Source organism: Planococcus citri, chromosome 2 (genome assembly GCF_950023065.1).
Source record: "Planococcus citri chromosome 2, ihPlaCitr1.1, whole genome shotgun sequence".
Classification (NCBI taxonomy): Eukaryota; Metazoa; Arthropoda; class Insecta; order Hemiptera; family Pseudococcidae; genus Planococcus; species Planococcus citri.
The window spans coordinates 66,285,949-66,308,076 of NC_088678.1; the positions used below are offsets into that span (position 1 = coordinate 66,285,949).

At 34.4% G+C, this 22,128-nt stretch overlaps 4 protein-coding genes across 5 annotated transcripts; all 4 read left to right on the forward strand.

Annotated features, from left to right (window-relative positions):
* Positions 1-236: 236 nt before the first annotated feature.
* LOC135837187 (sialin-like) lies at positions 237-4,153 on the forward strand. Its single transcript, XM_065352379.1, has 10 exons — positions 237-395; positions 463-637; positions 721-951; positions 1,030-1,204; positions 1,318-1,448; positions 1,539-1,659; positions 1,755-1,885; positions 3,445-3,587; positions 3,675-3,795; positions 3,872-4,153. The coding sequence occupies exons 1-10, from the start codon at positions 331-333 to the stop codon at positions 4,037-4,039; spliced, it is 1,461 nt and encodes a 486-aa protein (XP_065208451.1). The 5' UTR covers positions 237-330; the 3' UTR covers positions 4,040-4,153.
* Positions 4,154-5,440: 1,287 nt separating this feature from the next.
* On the forward strand, positions 5,441-9,798 carry LOC135837192 (vesicular glutamate transporter 2.2-like). The gene is made up of 8 exons (XM_065352385.1): positions 5,441-5,654; positions 5,753-5,927; positions 6,027-6,157; positions 6,247-6,367; positions 6,432-6,562; positions 8,828-8,970; positions 9,072-9,192; positions 9,266-9,798. The coding sequence occupies exons 1-8, from the start codon at positions 5,556-5,558 to the stop codon at positions 9,431-9,433; spliced, it is 1,089 nt and encodes a 362-aa protein (XP_065208457.1). The 5' UTR covers positions 5,441-5,555; the 3' UTR covers positions 9,434-9,798.
* Positions 9,799-9,869: 71 nt separating this feature from the next.
* Positions 9,870-16,372, forward strand: LOC135837190 (vesicular glutamate transporter 2-like). Its single transcript, XM_065352381.1, has 10 exons — positions 9,870-10,026; positions 10,115-10,289; positions 10,373-10,603; positions 10,708-10,882; positions 10,962-11,092; positions 11,151-11,271; positions 11,511-11,641; positions 14,137-14,279; positions 14,383-14,503; positions 15,198-16,372. Exons 1-10 carry the CDS (start codon positions 9,968-9,970, stop codon positions 15,369-15,371), a joined length of 1,461 nt encoding a protein of 486 aa, XP_065208453.1. The 5' UTR covers positions 9,870-9,967; the 3' UTR covers positions 15,372-16,372.
* LOC135837191 (vesicular glutamate transporter 1-like) lies at positions 16,248-21,483 on the forward strand. Of its 2 annotated transcripts, none has more exons than XM_065352383.1 (10): positions 16,248-16,372; positions 16,459-16,633; positions 16,722-16,952; positions 18,319-18,493; positions 18,569-18,699; positions 18,825-18,945; positions 19,078-19,187; positions 19,729-19,871; positions 19,984-20,104; positions 21,125-21,483. In XM_065352383.1, exons 1-10 carry the CDS (start codon positions 16,314-16,316, stop codon positions 21,290-21,292), a joined length of 1,434 nt encoding a protein of 477 aa, XP_065208455.1. In that variant the 5' UTR covers positions 16,248-16,313; the 3' UTR covers positions 21,293-21,483. The 2 variants fall into 2 exon arrangements, with proteins under 2 accessions (XP_065208455.1, XP_065208456.1); XM_065352384.1 differs by lacking the exon at positions 21,125-21,483 and adding an exon at positions 20,219-20,450.
* Positions 21,484-22,128: the final 645 nt, after the last annotated feature.

Here is a 22,128-nt window from a genome sequence, read left to right on the forward strand (position 1 = left end):
CGCAGAATTTTTGGCAGGCAAGGACCACCAAATAGAATAATTTTAACAATAAAATTACCCACAATAAAAAATTAAAGAATAATTTTCAAATAGATAACCGTGCATTCTTGATAAGCTACCTATAGGTAGGTGAGTTTCTAAAACAAGCACAAAAATTGGAATTACCTACGTTTGCTAAAGATTATTCTAATCATGCCACCTTGCACTTGATAATGCAAAATACATAATTATGATTTTGATGAATTAGAAACAAACAATTAGGTAGGTAGCAAAATTGCATCAACTACGTGAAGTGAAATACATATTTGTTTCGTCGTTTGCTGTTGCAAAATGAAATCAAAAACCAGTGACCAAAGCATAGGCCTACAGCTCGAAGCCCAGCAGGCAAAATTACTGTAATGACACCATAATTTACAGCGATTTGAAAAATCTGCCAAAGGTAACGATATTTATTGATTACAGAAAGACACCAATATCCCAGCCATCGCCGATATGGTCCTCGAAAAGATTTTTAGTCGCTTTGTTGATGGCGATGTGCCATTTGAATTCAGCCTTCAGTCGGAACAACATCAGTATCGCTCTTATTGAGATGACCTATCCTAAAGAAATAAGAGATGGAAATACAACGAAAATTCAGGTAAGATAATACCAATTAGAGTTAATTTTCCACCTCTGTGCGTTCTTTGATTTTAATTAATATCAAGGATCTGATTACTGCAGCCACCAGAATTTTACTGGGATTCCACCACCATAGGATTAACCCTGAGCATTTTTTATTACGGAGGACTAGTGTCAATTTTGGGCAGTTACTTCGTGAGCCGAATAGGAGGAGCAACATTCTGTGTTTTAACCACGATGTCGTCTGGGATCATAACCATATTGCATCCGATCACCCTGCAGTACAGTTTTTTCTTATTTTTAGTGTGTCGATTCCTAGTTGGGATCTCCGAAGTAAAGATAAAAGTTTCTTGCATTTTTTGACACATGGATAATCTAGAAAGGTTCTCATTTCAACACCTATGCTTATAGTGTTTATTGAATATAAGTATCACCGAAGTATCTTCGCAATGGACCCCGAAAAACGAAAGATCGAAACTCACAGCCATTTCTGAGGCAGGAATTAACGTCGGCGTGGCCATTGTACACGGAGTTTGTGCTTTCGTAGCTCATTACTGGGGCTGGCAAATGATATTTTACGTCACAGGTAATAACATTTTCATCGATGATTTTTTTCATTGAAAAAGTAAAAAAGATCGTCTGCAAGAAACTCTTAATAACAGAAGTTCGTGAACAATATTACATAATGATCATCCACAGGAAGTATATCGTTGATCACGTCATCAGTTTGTTTTATTTTCGTAAAAAATCGACCTTCGGATGATAAACGGATATCTAAAGAAGAGCTTATGTACATACAAGAGAGAACTGCAAATTCCACCAAAAAACAGGTGAGAAAAACGACAAACTAAAATTTATCAAGTAAAATTAGGTCTTATTGACATAAACAACCTACGGTTCATTTGATTTGACTTTTACAGGTGAAGCATCCTTACTGGAAAATTATATCATCGCCGGTAATTTGGGCACTCCTGGTGGACAAATTTGCCATGATGGCAGCAATGACTTTCATAGGTACTTTTCTGCCCATGTATGTCAAAGGTGAGAAAACGATTCACGTTTTGAAAACTACCGAAAGCATAAATAAGTAAGGTACGAGTACTTTTGATCACAATCAAACCTTCAAAATTATGCAGATATAACTAACAAGGATATCAAAGAAGTAGGAATAATTTCGTCAATACCAAACGCTGTCATTATTTTTATGCTTCCAATTTGCGGAATATTATTGGATTATGGAAAAAGCAATAGCATTTCAGAGACTCTGGTAGGTAACTTTTTAATTTTTCATCCTCTGATATCACAGCAGGGAGTTTAAGTGGTGTGAGTCGTCATCCCTTAGGAAAAAATTCAGTTATTTAGTCTCAGTTATCTCAGTCGTGAGGAGAAAACTGAAATTGATTTTTTTTTTCAAAGTTACTTTATTATCGACCCATTTTTAAATTTCACCGTCAACCGTCCAACTCATCTGCTCATCCTGTACCTGGCATGAAAAGAAAGCTTTCTCCACAATTTAATCTTTTATTTTTTTGAAAATTTTCACAGCAATTTCATTTTTTAGAATCTTGTCAAATTATCAAATTTTTTTTTCTTCACCAAGTAAATTAGTACTTACTTTTTCATGCTATTTTGTCCACTAAACGGTGGCACTTGAAGGAAATTTTGAGTCATTTTTTATATAAAATACTCATTTTAAGTATGTCTATTTCAAGTATTTCAAGGTTTCACTTGACCGATGATTTTGATGGTTTTTGGGGGGAGGGGGGGTGGAGGGCTATTCTTTACGAAAAGAAAAAACATTAGGTAACCCTTTTTCCACATTTTACCACGAAATTTTCTCAAAATTCACCAAAATTCTTTCAGATTTGAGTAATTTTCATGTTTTTTTCAATGTCTTTACATTTATTTATACATTTTTGGCTCATTTCATTGAAACGACATATTTTTAAAGTAAGTGTACTTATAATTCTTGGGAATTTTTTTGTTTTATTCGAGTGTTTTCACATTATTTAAACGTAAGTGCAACAATTTTTCGTGCATTTTTGTCAAATTTCAAAAAAATTTCAACACGTTTTTCCAATTTACTATGATATTTTTTTTTTTTGCATTTTCAAGTAGGTACCTACCTAGTCCTAACCTACATAATTTCCATGATTTTAATTACATTCATTCATTTTTGTATTTAGAGTTGATGCTCACTGATGAATTTTGGACGGGTGGGTGACCTGAAAGGTGGTTGAGGAGTTCCCAAAATGGCATGAATCAATTTATCTGTAAAAATTATAAAACATTAAACAAATTTGACGAATAGGTATGGTCAAAGTTTGAGTTGATAGTGTAGTTGAATGTCGATCTTTTATGTTACTTTTCGAGAAAAAAAATTCAGCCAAAATTGACAATTTGGGCGGAAAACCCCACAAAAAAAATCAGTTTTTTGCATTTTTGAACGTCTTTTCACTTAGAATAAAAAATTCTGAAAAAAAAACATGTGTTCAATTGTTCACAACATAATATTTTTTTCATGATTACGCCCCTGAATGCGCGTTTAGCCCAGAAGACGTGCTTGAAAAAATTTCAAAAAATTTCCATTAACAGATATCATTTTTGGAACTGAGGAAATTTTTTAGAAAAAGAGAGGTGCTAATTTTTAGGTCATTTGTCAATTTCAAAAATTCGAGATCAATAACCAAAAACTTATGAAGTTTTTAAATTGGCAATAACGATCAAAAAATTACCACTAATTCACCAGAAATTACCTGACAAAAAATCAAAAGAAGTCTGACAAGTCAATTTGTGTAAACGATCATAAAATATCGATCATTTCAGATGCACAAAATCTTAATCGGAGGTTCCTTTATCCTGACTGGTATTTTATTCGCAAGCGCAGCAATGATTTCCAATTTCACAGTATCAATTATATCTTTTATATTGATTCAGACATTCCAATTTATCGTGGCTATGGTATCACAGTACGTAATTCAAATTTTTCTGTACTCAAGATATGTACCTGTATAGGTACCCAAGTATCCATTTACATGTAATGATTTTTTGTACAGGATAATCCTTATCAGCATCGCACCAAATAGCAGTAGTATTATAGCAGGACTCAGCACCGTTGTAACTGCACTAAGCTCCATAGGAACACGCAATACAATAGCATCTATGACCACTGATCACGTAAGTACATACTCTGATTCACCTTTAAGTAAAAAAGTAGGTTAACTAAAATAGGCCAAATTGGAACTAATTGCAGACTTTGGAAGAATGGGATCACTGTATACTTATAATGAGTGGTATTTCACTGTTGGGTGGTGTATTTTTCATATTGTGCGGGTCCAGCGAAACTCAGCCGTGGTCAATTGCATCGAGCTATGATCAAGACGATCAGAAAACCCAGACTGACACAAAGTTGACAAAATAGCGATGCATTTTCTATATATTGTATCAATAGTAATATGAATTATGAGTACCACTCGAATAAAAATTAGATAAACAAAAGACGAAAACAATATAATAGATACCTACTATACTGATCTATCGATCAACCATTTTTTTTTTTTTCAAAATTCTTGGATAGTTTACAATAGTCTGATGGATGAAGCAGTCAACAGGCATCAATTGCTTTCATATTTCTGATAGGAACTCAAAATGGTTTTGGTGGAATACTTAAACTCACTTTTAATCGATTTGGCGGAGTCAAAAATAGGATACATAGTTACCAAATTCAGGTTTCCAAGTCCACTTGTTGAAATTTTATTTTTCATTTTTCAAGTGGCCATTTTAGGGTACATTTGGGTGCCCAGATTTGGCTTTTCACAAATTCGATATGGCCACATTTTGGGCAAAAAATATGTAATTTTGAAAACGAAATTTTTTGCATAAACTTTCATCAAATTTTAAAAAGTAAAGTGTCCAAAAGATGCGAGATTCTCTCCACTTCATCTATGACTTGTCAAGTTGGATTAATCCCCCCCCCCCCCAAAAAAAAAAAACAAGATGGGTACATTCGAGCATATTTTTCTTTTTTTTCAAGTGCCGAAGCGTAAAATTTCTGTATAAGGCATGGGCCTCCAAATGGGATAATTCATCTCCTAAGAACGACGAATTAGGCACAATGAAAAAAATTCACGAAAACCTAATTTTCAGCCAGATAATGATGTATTTCTGATAAGGTATAATTTTCTAAAACAAACACAAGAATCATAATTACGTTTGCAGAAGATTATTATAAGTAAGTCATGCGAATTTGCACTTGATAATGAAAAATATGATTTTGACAAATTTCCCGAAAAATATTAGCACGTATTTAAAACAGCATCAACTACGCGAAGTAAAATACCTGTCTTGTCGCTCGTAGAAGCAAAATGAATTCAAAAACTAGCAACCAAAGCAGCATACAGCTCGATGAAGGCAGGCAGGAAAATTTACAGTAAATAATGACACCACAATTTAGAATGATTTGCAAAACCCAACCAAAGGTAACGAAAATTACAATTAACCTAATTTATTGATTACAGAAACACACCAGTATCCCAACCATCGTCATTATGGTTCTCGAAGAGATTTTTAGTCGCTTTGTTTATGGCTATATGCCATGTGAATTCAGCTTTCAGTCGGAACATCAGTATCGCTCTTGTTGAGATGACCTACCCCAAAGAAATAAAAATTGGAAATTCAACCATCATTCAAGTAAGATACTAGATATGTACCTATCAAGCGAAATACGAAATAGAGTAAATTTCCCACTTTTGTGCTGGTGCCTCGTAAGTCATAATATTCAATTAATAACAAGGGCCTGATTTCAGCCACCAGAATTCGACTGGGATTCAACGACTGTTGGATTAATTCTGAGCATTTTTGCTTACGGAGGATTTGTGTCGTTTTTCGGCAGTTACTTCGTGAGCTGAATAGGAGGAGCGACTTTTTGTGCTTTAACCATGATGTGGTCAGGGATCTTAACTGTATTACATCCGATCACCTTGCAGTACAGCTTTTTCTCATTTTTGGTGTGTCGATTCCTAGTTGGAATCTGCGAGGTAAAGATCAAGTTTCTTGTATCCTTTGACACTGTTTGGATATTATTAGCTTACAGGTATTAATCTACAAGGGTTCTCATTTTAACATCTATGCTTAGGGTTTATTGAATATAAGCATCACGGAAATATCTTCGCAATGGACCCCGAAAAATGAAAAATCTAAACTTACCGCCATTTCTAATACCGGACTTAACATTGCTTTGACAATTGTACACGGAGTTAGCGCTTTTGTGGCTCACAACTGGGGCTGGCAAATGATATTTTACGTCACAGGTAACATTTTCATGATTTTCATAGACGAAAAAAAAACTGTCTGAAGAAAATTTGCAACAATAGAAATTAATTTATCTGAATAATAATGAACTGCCTCAGGGGGTATATTGTTGATTACGTCATCAGTTTGTTTCATTCTCATTAAAAATCGGCCTTCGGATGACAAACGGATATCTAAAGATGAGCTTATGTACATACAAGAAAGAACTTTAACTTCCCCCAAAAAACAGGTGAAAAAGCGAACTAAAAAATTCATAATGTAAAATTATCAACATCAACATTCAACAATCTACGGTATTCATTTGGTTGACTTTTGCAGGTGAAGCATCCTTACAGGAAAATTATATCATCACCGGCAGTTTGGGCACTCCTAGTGAACAAATTCGCCATGATAACGGTTTTGACTTTCATAGGTACATTCCTCCCGATGTATGTCAAAGGTAAAAAAACGCATCAAATGTTTGGAAACAACCAAAGATCACGACTAAACCTTCAAAATTACAGATCTAACTAACAAGGATATCAAAGAAGTAGGAATAATTTCTTCGATACCAAACACCGTCAACGTATTTATGCTTCCAATTTGTGGAATATTATTGGATTATGGAAAAAGCATCAGCATTTCAGAGACTCTGGTAACTTAAAATTTTTATCCTATAAAAGGCATTTCAATCGGCCGAGTCGACTGGAGTAGTCTCAGTCGAGCACTGATAGATAGCTGAAACCAAAAAATAAGTCTTCATTCGATTTTTTTAAAAACTTGCATTCTTGCAAGGATGTTCGATAGGTACCACCAAGAATTATTTATGGAAATTGTTTTGAAATTTTTCAAGCATATCTCCTGGGCAGAACACGCTCATCTACCTATAGACTTCATATTATTGAAAATCTTTGATTTCTTGCATGAGAAGAAGGCTTTAAAAAAATCTGACTTCGACAAAAATGAGTAAAAAAATGAAACTTTTCAATACCCCGAAATTGAAATACATATGAATGTATTTTGAGTTGATATTAATCTACAGATGAATTTTAGCTGGGTGAGTGACCGGTAAGGTACATAGATCAGGGGTACCCAAAATGATGAGAATCATTTTTTTTTTTTTGTAAAAATTAGAAACATACTTACTTAGAAGAAATTGACAATTTTGATCAAAATTTGGGTTCATGGTTGAGTCATTCCACCTCAATTATTCGACCAACGTTTTTGAGTCATGGTCTTCGATTTCGCTCAATTTTTTTTTTCAATGTGTACGCACCCAATAAGTAAGAAACCCGCATTCAATTTGGTCCCTGCCCTTTCGGGAGGGGGGGGGGGTGAGGGGCTTCCATTATTTTCACATCGTCTCGAGGTACTCAACTTCAACATCGCATGGTTTCAAAGCTATGATACTTTGATCAAAATTGATTTCACAGTTCAAAAGAGCATTGCATTTGGAACTTTTCAAGCATTTTGAAATTTTCAAAAGTTGAAAGTTGAACTTTCGAATTTCAAAATGGCGCTTCAAGTGGCTACTACCATTTAAAACTCTGAATAAATTTTCATAAATGTACCTCTTGATGCTTTTTTGAAATATTTTATTTTCGAGATTGGGCAAAATTTTCACAAAAAATCTGGGGCATATGATACATCGACTTGAATGTTTTTGGTGACGCTGAACGCGAATATGAGGTTAGATATTTGATTGGATCCCATCCATGGCCACTAGAACTTCCTCAAAGTGGGTCAAAGTCAAAAAAATGATATCATTCGTGTGACACATGAAATAGTATGTTTTCGATATCGCTGAACACAAATATAGCCTTAGTTTTTCAAATTGACCTCACCCATGGCCTCCAGAACCTCCCCAAATAGGTAAGAGTCCAATAAATGTGTAATTATTTCCATATATGGGGTACATTCAAAAATCGTACGTCAAAAAACGTACTATTTAATGCATCACATGCCGCAGATTTTGTTGACATTTTTTCCCAAATTTGGGGGAGGGGGTGCTTCCCTCTCCATAAAAAGATCCCTTCTCGAAAATTGAATACTTTGAAAAAGCATCAAAAGGTACATATCTACGCAAATTTATTCAGAATTTTAAATCGCAGCTCCTACTTACACTACAGCGCCATTTTGAAAATTTCAAAATACTTAAAAAGTTTAAAATGCATTCCCTTTTCAACTGTGAAATCAGTTGTGATCAAAGTAAGTATCATAGCTTTGGAGATGCGCTGGCTAAAGTTGAGAGCCTCGAGACAATGTGAAAATAATTGAAGCCCCCCCATCCACCCTCTGAGGGGGCTGGAATCAAACCGATTGCGGTTTTCTCACTTATTGGGTGCGTAGACATTGTAAAAAAAAATGAGCGAAATCGAAAGACATGACTTGCAAAATTCCATTTTTTTGGTCGAGTTGACATGGAATGACCCAGTTTATATGTAGATATGTAGTATGTACCTACTTACTCGTAGTAAAACGTTTTTCAAGATGCCAAAAAAACGGCCAAAATTGACCAATTCAGACGAGAAAACCATGAAAAAATCAGCTTTTTGCATATTTTAAGGTCTTAGACCCATAAAATAATTCTCAAAAAAATATGTTATACACATCCAGGTAAGATACATGCCCAGAAGATATGCACGAAAAATCTTCAAAAAATTTCCATAAAATATTTTAGAACTGAGTGGTGCTAACTTTTTTTTCGAATTTGTGAATTTCAAAAAATTTGAGATGAACAGCCTAAAAGTCGTGGAATTTTTTTGATTTTCAAAATTGGCGATAATCACTAAAAAAATTACCAGTAATTCATCAAAAATCACCAGTGTAACTCGTCTTCCAAAAATTACCAAAAAAGTAAAAAAGAAAAGTCTTGGAAAGTCATGTTGTGTAAATGATCATGAAATCACGATCATTTCAGATGCACAAAATCTTAATCGGAGGTTCGCTCATCCTAACTGGTATTTTATTCGCAAGCGCAGCAATGATTTCCAATTTCATGGTATCAATTGTGTGTTTTCTGCTGATTCAGACATTCCAATGTATCGGGGGTATGGTAACACAGTACGTATTTCAGTTTTTTATTACTCCTCAAGGTATGTAGGTTACCTACAAATGTACATACCAACATTCAAGTAAAACCCAATCATGATTTTTTTGCTCAGTGTAATCCTGATCAGCATCGCACCAAATAGTAGCAGCATAATAGCAGGACTTACCACCTTTATAACTGCACTAAGCTCTATAGGAACACGTCATACGATGGCATTCATGACCACCAATCACGTAAGTACTTCCATTCAACATCAAGTAAAAAACGATGTTAATCGAAGTAAGCCAAATTGGAACTTATTTGCAGACTTTGGAAGAATGGAATTACTGTTTACTTCTAACGAGTGTTATTTCACTATTGGGTAGTGTATTATTCATATTGTGGGGATCTAGCGAAACTCAGCCGTGGTCAATTACATCGAGCGATGACCAAGACGATCAGAAAACCCAGACGGACACAAAAGTGACAAAATAGTGATGTATTTTTACTTACAATACATTGTACCAAAAATAATGAATTATGTGTACCTTTTGAATGAAAATTGGACTAATAAAACACGAAAACAATAAAATAGGCGTCACTCGTATCAGCAATCAATCGAACAGTCTCCTTTTCTATTTATTCAAACTTCTGGAAATTTCATGGGGAGGCAATTTTAAAAGAACAGGAATCAAAAAGAACTTTTTTTAAATCAAAATACCAAATTTAAAAAAATACTTAAATAAATACTTGCCTATATTTTTCTTGGGCATACGAAATATAGCACGTAATTTATCTCTAAACAACCGGCAAACAGGTCCGCACAATAAAAAATTCACGGATAATTCTCAAATAGATAAACAATTTTCTAAAACAAGAACAAAAAAAAAACCAATTAGCTACCTCACGTTTACTTTTAGAATTAATGAAATACGTGATTTTGATGAAATTAGTAGAAAACAGTAACAGTGTAGTGAGTCAAGTTGTGAACTCGTGATAATTATTAAACTTAACGCTCGCAATATCAAGATGAAACCAGAGACGAACAATCAAAACATACAACTTGAAGACCAGCAAGAAAAATTATTGTAATGGATTTCCTTATACCATATTTGCAGATCAGTTCAAAAATTCTGCCAAAGGTAAATAATGACTTGAATTTTATACTAATTACAGAAACACACCGATATCTCAAGCATCGCCATTATGGTTCTCGAAAAGACTGTTCGTCGCTGTGTTTATGGCAGTGTGCCAATTAAATTCAACCTTCATTCGGTCTAATGTTAGTATCGCAATTGTTGAGATGGCCTACCCGAAACAAATAATAATCGGAAATTCGACAGAAACTCAAGTAGGTAAAATATCTGACGTAAATACCGAATTGAGTGACTTTATCAACAAGCATGATTAATATCAAGGGCTACGCTTTGTCAGCCTCCTGAATTTGACTTGGATTCTACAGAACTTGGATTAATTCTTAGCGTGTTTTTTTGCGGAGGATTAGTGTCATTATTGGGCAGTTACATGGTGAGCAAACTTGGAGGAGCCAATTGCTTAGCACTAACCATGATATTGTCAGGTATCATAACCGTATTAAATCCAATCAGCTTGCAGTATAATTTTTACTTATTTTTGGTGTGTCGTTTTATCGTCGGATTCTCCGAGGTAGGTACCCAAAATGAAAATGAAGGTTCTCAGTCCTTTTTTAGCACTCTTCGATATTCATTTATAATCTCTACCAATAGGTAATAATAAGTTCATATCCGTAGAGTTTATTGAGTGTAAGCGTTGCGGAAGTATCCTCGCAATGGACACCGAATAATGAAAGATCCAAACTGGTTGCCATTACTGCCAGCGGGATTACCGTGGGTTTGACAATAGTGCATGCAGTCTGCGCTTCTGTGGCTTATGCTTGGGGCTGGCAAATGATATTCTATGCGACAGGTGAGAAAATCGTATTTGTATAGGAAATTCGTAGGAGCGGAAGCAAGCTCATCATAATTCGAATAATCATTCGTTTCAGGAGGTATGTCCTTGATTACGTCACTATTTTGCTTGATTTTTATTAAAAATCGACCTTCGGATGATAAAACGATGTCTAAAGCAGAGCTCACCTACATACAAGAGAGAATTGCAACAGTTCCAAAAAAAGAAGTAAAACTCATCACTTGGTTTGGTTATAAAATTGATGTTATTTGGCTGATTTCTGCAGGTGAAGCATCCTTACAAAAAAATCATATTATCGGCAGCGGTTTGGGCAATTCTCGCCAACAAGTTCGCTATGACAGCAAGTATGACTTTTTTGTGCGTTTTCCTTCCAATGTACGTCAAAGGTAAGGAAATTTGCGTAACATTTTTCAATGATACGTTATTTTTAAATCTGATAAAATTTGAAAAGTTGATTCAATTTCAATAATCAAGTTTCATAAAACTTATTTTTTCTTTTACGTAAATGATTTTTTTTTTTTGGAAGTTGAAAATGTTTTGTATCAAAATCAGAAAACATTTAAAAAAATTTCATCAGAGATTTATGGAAATACGTATACTACAATTCAGATTATCAAAATTGCAGATATAACCCAAAGAGATATCAATGAAGTGGGGATGATTTCTTCAATACCAAATGCTCTCAACATTTTTATGCTTCCAATTTGCGGAATATTCTTGGATTATGGAAAAAACACACGTATTTCAGTGACTCTGGTAAATTATACATAAATATGAATTCAATTTGTTTCTTTAGAATCAAGCATGAAGAAGGGTACCTATTGGAAGAACAATAAATACTTTCTAAAACATTCTCATTCACAAAGAAAATTAGACTCGAGATTTAAAAATATCAAAAAGTTGCATTTTTTTCGATTAATTAATCAACAATTTTAAATTATTACTCTTAAGCTCCACAATTCCAGTTAAGGAGGTGAAAGGCGTCTATCCACCGATTTGAACAACTATGTATGTGATAGAAATTGACCCTACAAAAATATATGGTACACTTTTCAACTCCTTACGTCATTGCAAACCTCTCCAGAAAGGGCGAGATTGCTATTTCTATAAAAAAAATTATCAACTTTGAAAGTTTTTGGCCAAATTTTTTCAAACTAAAATATTATGTACCAAGAATGATTCATCTATGGGCATTTTCGAAGTTTTAGCAAATGTACTCGTAGGTAAATTCTCAGAAAAAGCTCCTTCAATGGTGCAATGTTTGAAAACGTACATGTTATGTTGTACCTTGTAAGCCTACAACATACTTGCACATTTTTTTTGGAAATTTTTTCTACGATAGAAAACAATTAAAAATGCTAACACTAAATTTTTTGCCGGATTTCCACACAAAGCAATCAATTTTGATGATTTCTTCTAATCTTTCGGAATGCGTCATAAAAAAATGCATAAATACAAGAACAGGCGAATTTCGAATTGTCAAGAAAAAATGACATACATAAAATTATATATTTTGAAGAGCACTGATTCTAATTCATGAAATCGTTCAATCCCAATACATATCAAATCTAAGCTCTCAAGGAAGAGTTAAAATTGGAACAAATTTTGAATGAATGTCAAAGTGTTTCGCTGATTCTCATTCAAATAATTATCTGGTCGGGCTGTCCGCATAGGGATTTATTGCACCCCCCCCCCCGGTCGATCCTCCAGGACAACTTTTTTCTTAAAGTGGGAGTCCTAAGGAAAATTTCCAGCCCTTTCCTAAAAAAAAACTGTCCCTACTTACAAAATGGCGGCCACTTTGATCGACAGGTTAACCGAAGCCGAAATCGCAGATTTTGCGTTCCAACATAGGACTTGCATGAAATTTTTTAAACCGTACAAAGTTGGATCAAAAGATCAAGCATAAATTCATCACCTGTCAAAATTTCAAGTGCTAAAGTGCCTTTTTTTGATTTTTGGTGAATTTTTGAAAATCAAATTTACCTAGGCCAAAAATGAAGGAAAAAAATCAAAATTTTACCAAATTGAAAAAGAAAACTAAAATTTGGAATATACCCTATTTTCGACATGCCAAATCAAATGGAAACTGTTTCAAACCGGTATGGGCAGTTCTAGAGCCTCCAGCAGATTTTTGAAACTCGAAATTTCCCAAAATTTCATCAAATGGGGATGGAAAGCCGAAATTCATTCTGCGAACTAATTTCAATACGCTAACTCTCGTACGAAGTTGACTGCAGGTGGATTTCAAGTCCACCAGATTTTTGAAACTTGAAACTCCCACATCATTTTATCAAATGGAGTTAGCAAGCTGAAATTTATTTCGCGATTCAATTTCAATACGATATGAAGTCGACGGCATGGTAACTTCAATTGGTTTCAAAGCTTCCAGCTACTTTTTAGAAACTTCAATTTTCCAAAAAACGCCATACAAACTTTCAAACATTCGCTGGAGGCTCCAAAACGACTTTAAATCTATCAGCAATCGACTTCGTAGCGTATGGAAATTAGTTTGCAGAATGAATTTTCGGCTTTTCATCTCCATTTGATGACATTTTGGGAAACTTCGAGTTTCAAAAATCTACTGGAGGCTCCAGTAATTTTCAAAAAGTCGCTGGAGGCTCCAAAACAACTTGAAATCCAACCTGCAGTAGACTTCGTAGCGTGTTGAAATTAGTTCGCAGAATAAATTTCGGCTTTTGTCCATCCCTATTTGATGAAATTTTGGGAAATTTCGAGTTTCAAAAATCTGTTGGAGGCTCCAGAACTGCTCAAACCGGTTTGAAACAGTTTCCAATTGATTTGGCATGTCAAAAATAGGGTAGATATATTCCAAATTTCAGCTTTCTCGTTCAATTTGGTAAAAATTTTGATTTTTTTCTCTCATTTTTGGCCTAATTTGATTTTCAAAAATTCACCAAAAATCGAAAAAGGCACTTTAGCACTTGAAATTTTGACAGGTGATAAATTTTTGCCTGATCTTTCGATCAACCTGTATACGGTTTAAAAAAATGTCGTGCAAGTCCTATGTTGGAACCCAAACTTTTTTCGAGGATAAGGGCTGGAAATTTTCCTTAAGACTCCCCCTTAGAAAAAAGTTATCCCAGAGGATCGTCGTGGGGGGTGCAATAGATCCTTATGGGGGCTCCTCGACTAATCACTTTCCTTGAAAACCAAAACTGGGTTTTTCAGAGGAAGATTAGGGCTCAAAATTTTGAAATACAATGGTTATGAGATCTGAATTATTTCAGATACACAAGATAATAATCGGGGGCTCGTTCATCCTTATCAGTATTTTATTCGCAAGCACGGCGATGCTTTCAAATTTTATTATATCGATCATTACTTTTCTACTGGTCCAGATATTGCTGCTCGTCATAGGTTTAACAACACAGTACGTTCTACGTTGTGTATGCTTTACTCAATACGTTTAGGAAATAATCAGGATTAGGTAAATTCAAATTCAAATCTAATTCTTGCATGTTTTTTTTTCGCAGGATAATTATTATCAGTATCGCTCCAAATAGTACTAGCATTATAGCAGGACTTTGTACGGCTATGAATGCACTGGGATCCACAATAGTACGCAATATGATAGCCTCTATGACCGACAGTCACGTAAGTACATACCGTACTTATTTCCATTAAACTCAAGCAAGGGAGGTATCTCAATTGGTAAACTATTTTTGATTCTGAATAGAGTAGGAGTACCCAACAATTAATCATCGATCAAAATTTCAAAATGATAAAGTACGTTTTGAGATTTTTGGTGAATTCTTATAAAAATCAAACTTGAGCAAAAAATTGAAAAAAAAAATAAAAAAATAAGCATCACCAAAAATTGATTTAGGCCTAAAATGTTGAAATTTGGTGGTTTGAAACCAACATCAGTCGACTCGACATGTGGAAATCAGCGTATAATACAAAGTTCAACTTTCTACCTTCATTTTGGTGAAATGTTGTGGAAATTCCAATTTTTAAAAATCTACTGGAGGCTCCAAAACTGCTCAAAATAGTTCTAAACCATTTCCAATCGATTTGGTGGCTCCAAAATCAAATTTCAGCTTTCCAAGTCAATTTGGTAAAGTTTTTATTTTTCCCCATTTTTGGCCCAAATTTGATTTTCAAAAACTCATCAAAAATTAAAAAATGCACTTTTGCACCAAAAGTTTTGACTCGTAACTTATTTGTGCACGCTCTTTCGATCTAGCTGTATCTGGTTCAACATTTTTTGAACCACTTAGGATGCCTTCATAGTGAGCAAGAAATAGGACGACAGTCTAAAATAAACCGAATTAAAATCAATTTGCAGGCAGCCGAGGAATGGAACCGCTGTATATTAGTGATAAGTGGTATATCGTTGTTGGGCGGTGCGATTGTTATGCTATGGGGGTCCAGCGACGTCCAGTCCTGGTCATTTGTATCAAATACGAGTACTAAGCCAGACGAACAAGAAAACCAGATTAGACAAAAAGTGACCGAATAATGCCTGATCAAAAAACCCAGACGAACATAAAAGTGACCAAATACGAGTATAGTGATGGATTTCCTCTACATCGCACCATAAGAACATAAATTATGTGTACCCTTTGAATAAAAACTAGATACTTACAAGTACAAGTATATTACCTTAATGATGAAATTTAAACCGAATGGTTTTAATGGAATAGCTTGCCAAAAAATTTCCCACTTAGCCCAGAGGTGGCCACTTAGAAAATAAAAAACAAAATTTCACCAAACTGATCTAGAAAGCTGGAGTGTAAACCCTATTTTTGACGCCTCCTCCTCCTCACCCCCTTCCGTTACATTGAAAACCGTTTTGAACATTTCATGAACCCTCCAGCAAATTTTTCAAAGCTAAAATTTTCACAAAATTTTACCCGATGAAGTTGCAACGCTAAAATTTACATTTTGCTCTCATGTAGCACTTCATGAAAATCTGGCATTTATTTCCAAAATGCCACTGGAAATTCCAGAACGGCTTGAAACCGACTTCTATCGCTTCAGAATGCTCAAATTATGGTTCATCATTTCTAAAAACCCATCTTGGAGAGCGGCGTCCAGCAAATCTCAACCAGCCCAACCACTTGAAAAAAAATATATAAATCAAAAATAACCTTTCTTTTTTATCAAAATACGGAAAAGAAACAGTAATTTACGAGTATGTGTATGTCTAAACATACCGCAAACAATCACAATTAAGAATTTACGGATCATTTTCAAATAGATAACTAGACATTCCTGATAACGTACCATATCATTCGCTAAAACAAATACAAAAAGGCCAATCGGATACCTCGTATTTATCTAGAATTAATAAACTATACGTGAATATGATGAAATTAAAAGGAAAACAGTAACAGTGCAGTGAGTCAAGTAGCAGCACGTGTGTGAACTAAAATTCATCTCGACGCTTCGCTATATCAAGATGAAACCAGAGACGAACAATCAAAGCATACAACTTGAAGCCCAGCAAGAAAAATTATTGTAATGGATTTATACCACATTTGCAGATCAGTTCAAAAATTCTGCCAAAGGTAATAATAATAACTTGAATTTTATATTAATTACAGAAACAAACCGATATCTCAAGAATCCCCATTATGGTTTTCGAAAAGACTTTTCGTCGCTGTATTCATGGCTATATGTAATTTAAATTCAACCTTTACTCGAGCCAATGTTAGCATCGCAATTGTTGAGATTGCCTACCCGAAACAAATAAGAATCGGAAATTCGACAGTAACTCAGGTAAAATATCTCATCACGACGTACCTAATACCGAACTGGATGTGTTTCTAAACAAGCATAATTAATATTACCAAGGGTTACATTTTAGCCTCCAGAATTCAACTTGGATGCTACTGAACTTGGATTAATTCTTAGCGTTTTCTATTTCGGAGGAGTAGCGTCATTATTGGGCAGTTACACGGTGAGCCAACTTGGAGGAGCTAAATGCTGCACACTAACCTTGATATTATCGGGTATCATAACAGTACTTCAACCCATCAGCTTGCAGTATAATTTTTACTTATTTTTGGTGTGTCGTTTCTTCATCGGATTTCTTGAGGTACATATTTAATGAAAATGAAGGTTTTCAGTGCAGGGCCGTCGAGAATCCATTACGGGCCCGGGGCTAATGCAGTTTGGTCCCATTTCTGGAAACGAAAATATACAAAGGTTTTTGAGAGAGGGAGGGGGAGGGATCGACTAAAAATTTGTTGACTGATACAGGGGAAAAGTACCAATTTTGTCGATTGAAATCATATTCATATGGCTTAAGAAAACTCTCGAAAAGGGTATTCCCAGGAAAAATAGGCGAAATGGCACTGTTCCCAGATTTGGAAAATGATAATGGACTAGAAAACCCGTTAGCGGTTCTCCAATCCTAACTTTTATCGAAATTTTCAAAAAAGCACTGTTTTCAGGCAAAAACTTCAAAAATTTCTATTTTTGCAAAAATTATTATAAAATTTTAACTTTTTGTAAAAATTGCCAAAAAATCACCTGTTTTTCGCCAAAATGTTCAGAAAATTTTATTGCCAGAATAATTGTCAAGAAATCTCGTTTTTGTCAACATTGTATGTACTTACGGAAGTTTCTTTTTTGAAAAAAAATATTTAAAAATCCCAACTTTTGTCAAAATTGACACAAAGGTCCTGTTTCTTATTGCCAAAATTGTCAAAAAATACATTTTTTTTTACGTTAAAAGTCCTAATATTTTTTGCAGAAATGACCAAAAAACTTTAGTAACCAAAATTTCGAAAATTCCTGCTTTAGCCAAAATTATCCTCTTACATTTTAGGCAAAAACAGAACTTTGCAGACGATTTTGGCAAAAAACAACAAAGACTTCTTATTTTAATTTTGGCAAAATCAGGAACTTTCGAAATTTTGACTAGGTACTAACAATGTTTTTTTGGCCATTTCTGCAAAAAATATGTACTTTTAGCCAATTATGGCAAAAAACAGGACTTTTTGGAAATTTTGACAAAAGTTGGGATTTTAAAATATTTTTTTCAAAAAAGAAACTTCCCAAAAATGAGATTTTTCTGACAATTACTCTGGCGATAAGATTTTCTGAACATTTTGGCAAAAAACAGGTGATTTGATTTTGATAAGAAAATAGGACGAGCCGAAAATTTGTATTTTGAGAGAACTACGAACGATGTTTTCCATACAAAAAGTTTGAAACTTTACGACTTTTTTTATAAATTTTAATTTTGAAAAAACAAGAAGCCCGAATGAAGAGAGGGCAAACGCTCTTATAAATCATTAGTGTTTTAAGAATGTAAAAAAAAAACAGGGGTTTCTTCAATTAAAGGCCCTACAGAAAGCGCGGGCTCGAGGAAAACTACCTCGTTTACCCTCCTCTCGACGGCTCCGGTTCTCAGCACTTTTCGATATTCATTCAATCTCATGTTCATCTCCGTATAGAGTTTATTGAGTGTACGCATTACCGAAGTAACTTCGCAATGGACACCGAAAAATGAAAGAACCCAACTTGTTATCATTACTGCCAGCGGGATGACCGTGGGTTTAGCAATCGTACATGCAGTCTGCGCTTCTGTGGCTTATGCTTGGGGCTGGCAAATGATATTCTATGCGACAGGTGAGAAAATGGTATCAGAAAAAAATTCGTGGGAGCGAAAATAAACTCGCTAATTTGAATAATTATCCGTTTTAGGAGGTATGTCTTTGATTACGTCATTATTTTGCTTAATGTTGATCAAAAATCGACCTTCGGATGATAAAACGATGTCTAAAGAAGAGCTTGCCTACATACAAGAAAGAATTTCAACAGTTCCAAAAAAAGAGGTTGGTGAAACTCATCACTTGAATTGGTAAATTCATAAGTACATACCAGAAAAAACACGATTTCTTACACATTATAAAATTGATTCCAACAATCAATACATATGTAATTTGGTTAATACTTGTAGGTGAAGCATCCTTACAGAAAAATCATATTATCAACAGCGGTTTGGGCAATTCTCGCCAACAAGTTCGCTACGATAGCATGTACGACTTTCTTGTGCACTTTCCTTCCGATGTTCGTCAAAGGTAAGAAAATTATTTTTTTTTTTCAAGTTGAAAATATTTCACATCAAAATCAGGAAATATTAAACACTTTTTTTCCGGAGACTTATGGAATTGGAAAAGAAAATATACTTATTCTGACTATCAAAATTGCAGATATAACCAAAAGAGGTATCAATGAAGTGGGAATAATTTCTTCAATACCAAGTGTTATCAACGTTTTTATGCTTCCAATTTGCGCAATATTACTGAAGTATGGAAAAAACGTGAGTACTTCATCAAGTCTAGTACATGACCTAGGTACATATACTTTGTTTCCATAGAATTAAGTACGAATAAAAGGGTCTTAGAATAGCAATAAATCTGTATTTTCAAAAAATTCTCATTCTTGAAGAGAATTTTCTCAATATTTGAGAATATCAAAAAATTGCAATTTTCTTTTCTGATGAATTAATTAAAAATTGTCAATTATTACCTCTCAAGCTCCACAATATCAGTTAAGAAGGGGGTGAAAAGCCCCTATCTTCCAATTTTCAAAATATCCAATAGAACTTACCCCAAAAGAAATCAGTGGTACAATTTTTAACTCCGTACGCGTCACCCCAAATTTCTCCGGAACAGATTGAATAAAGGCAAGAACGAAAAAAAAAACAAGATTCCTTCGAAAAAGGTCCACTCTTTGAAGATTCATATCTCCCTTCCAAGAACCCCTCCTACACTAAAATTCACTTTTTTTCGAGATTCACCCTTATTGTACCTTCGCAGTAAAATGATGAAAATGATTAAAGATATTGTGGATTATTTCAGAAACACAAGATAATGATCGGAGGCTCATTCATCCTTATCAGTATTTTATTCGCAAGCACGGCGATGATTTCCAATTTTATTGTATCGATCATTACTTTTCTAGTGATCCAGATGCTGCTGGTTGTTTTAGGTTTGGCAACACAGTAAGTGTTAAAATTGAGTACTACTACTCTGCTTCAAACATAGGTACATTTAGGAAATAACCAGGATTAGATGAATCAAAATTCAATTCTTGCTCGGTTATTTTTTTCGCAGTATAATCGTCATCAGTATCGCGCCAAATAGTACCAGCATTATAGCAGGACTTTGTACCGCTATGACAGCACTGAGTTCCATAATTTCACGTAATTTGACAACCTCTATGACCGTCGATCACGTAAGTATTTCCATTTTATCAATAGAGGACTACAGGTATCTCAATTGGCAAAAATAGTTTCAATTTTGAATAAGACAAGAGCATGCCACTGTTTATCATAACCCAAAATTCCAGATGCTAAGGTGGACTTCTCGATTTTTGGCGAATTCATGAAAGTCGAACAAGGGCCAAAAATGGGAAAAAATCAAAATAAGTAAGTATCTATCACCAAATTGGCTTAGAATGTTGAAATTTCATATCCTATTTTAGACCCACCGCCTTATCGATTGGACACAAAGTCCGAATCGTTTCGAGCAATTCCGGAGCCTTCAGCAGATTTTTAGAAAGTTGAATTTCCACAAAATTTTACCAAACGAAATTGAAAGTTACGCTATAAAATCTGGTCACATACAAAAATATCTACAGTTCCGAACTTGTAGGTACTCGCTGATTTTGGAAAAGTGGTTAGTAATTGGTGAAGTGAGTCACCAACAAGAAACAATAGCGAGCATACGAGGGTAATGTTAGGTAGATCAGATCTCATGGCATTTTTTAAAAGGAAAAACTGGAATTTCCAAAATGCCACTGGAGGTTCCAGAAAAGTTTGAAAGCAACTTCAGTCGACTCGTGATGTTGAAATCAGAGTATAATACGAATTTTAGCTTTTCACCTTCATTATGGTAAAATGGTATGAAAATTCCAAATTTCAAACATCTGTTGGAGGGGCTTCAAAAACTGTTCAAAATAGTTCTAAACCATTCCCAATCGATTTGGTGGGTCTAAAATCAAATTTCAGATTTCCAAGTCAATTTGGTAAAATTTTGATTTTAACCATTTTGTGACCCAAATTTGATTTTCAAAAACTCACTAAAAACCGAAAACTGCACTTCAGCACCTAAAATTTTGGCTAGTAATATATTTTTGTACGCTCTTTCTATCCAGCTTTGTCTGGTTCAAAATGTTTTAAGCCACTTGGGATGCCTTCATGATGAGCAAGAAATAGGACAGTCTAAAATAACCCGAATTGAAATAAATTTGCAGACAGCAGAGGAATGGAACCGCTGTATATTAGTGATAAGTGGTATTTCGTTGTTGGGTGGTGCGATTGATATGCTATGGGGGTCCAGCGAAGTCCAACCCTGGTCACTTGTATCAAATACTAAGCCAGACAAACAGGACGATCAGAAAGACAAAAAAGTGACCAAATAATACCTCGCTTTTGTGAAAAGGTACCTTAAATTGCAATTTTGACGGCAATACTTTCCAAAATGAGAACATAACTTATGCATTTATGTACCTACTCATCACACTATGTGAAATTTTGATTTAAAACTTCTACTTCGATTATACATATACATATTATGTATGTACTTTCAATAAAAAGTGAATAAGAAAACAAATTCGTTTATCAATATTTCTCCACTAAAAATTATTTGATCTGATCACGAAATCGGATTCAGAAAACATTTGGATTTGATCTGATGTGTGTAATCAGATTTCATTAAACATATTTGATCAGATTTAAACACATCTGATGAGTAATCACTTCCACCAATGAGGATATGATTTCATTAATCTGCTCCGGGGGAGGGAAGGAGAAGAGGAGAGACCATATCTACTCACTGAAAATCACAATACTGAAAAAAAAAAATTGAATCTAGGTACTCGGAAATCTTTTTGGTTCGTCTTCGAACACAAAATAAAAAATCAAGAAGAAAAATGTAGGTATTTATGTTTGACTAATCATTATTCAAGTTGAAAAAAACTAACCCTAAGAAAAATTTCAGTCGCCAGACTTCAACCAAATTCAGCAGAGATCTTCATTTTGAGTTGAAAGTTACGTAGAAAAGTTTTTGCAGTAAATTGCATAAAGAATAGGTACTTAATTTTTTTGATGATTTTTCAGAAAATTTCGCGATAGAAAAATTTTTAGCCCTCAAGGTGCCACTGAAGGGAACTTATGAGACCTCAAGAGAGCTCATTTTTGAAAAAATTGTATTTTTTTCGTTCTTGTCCCTACCCAACCTGTTTTGGGAAAAATTACC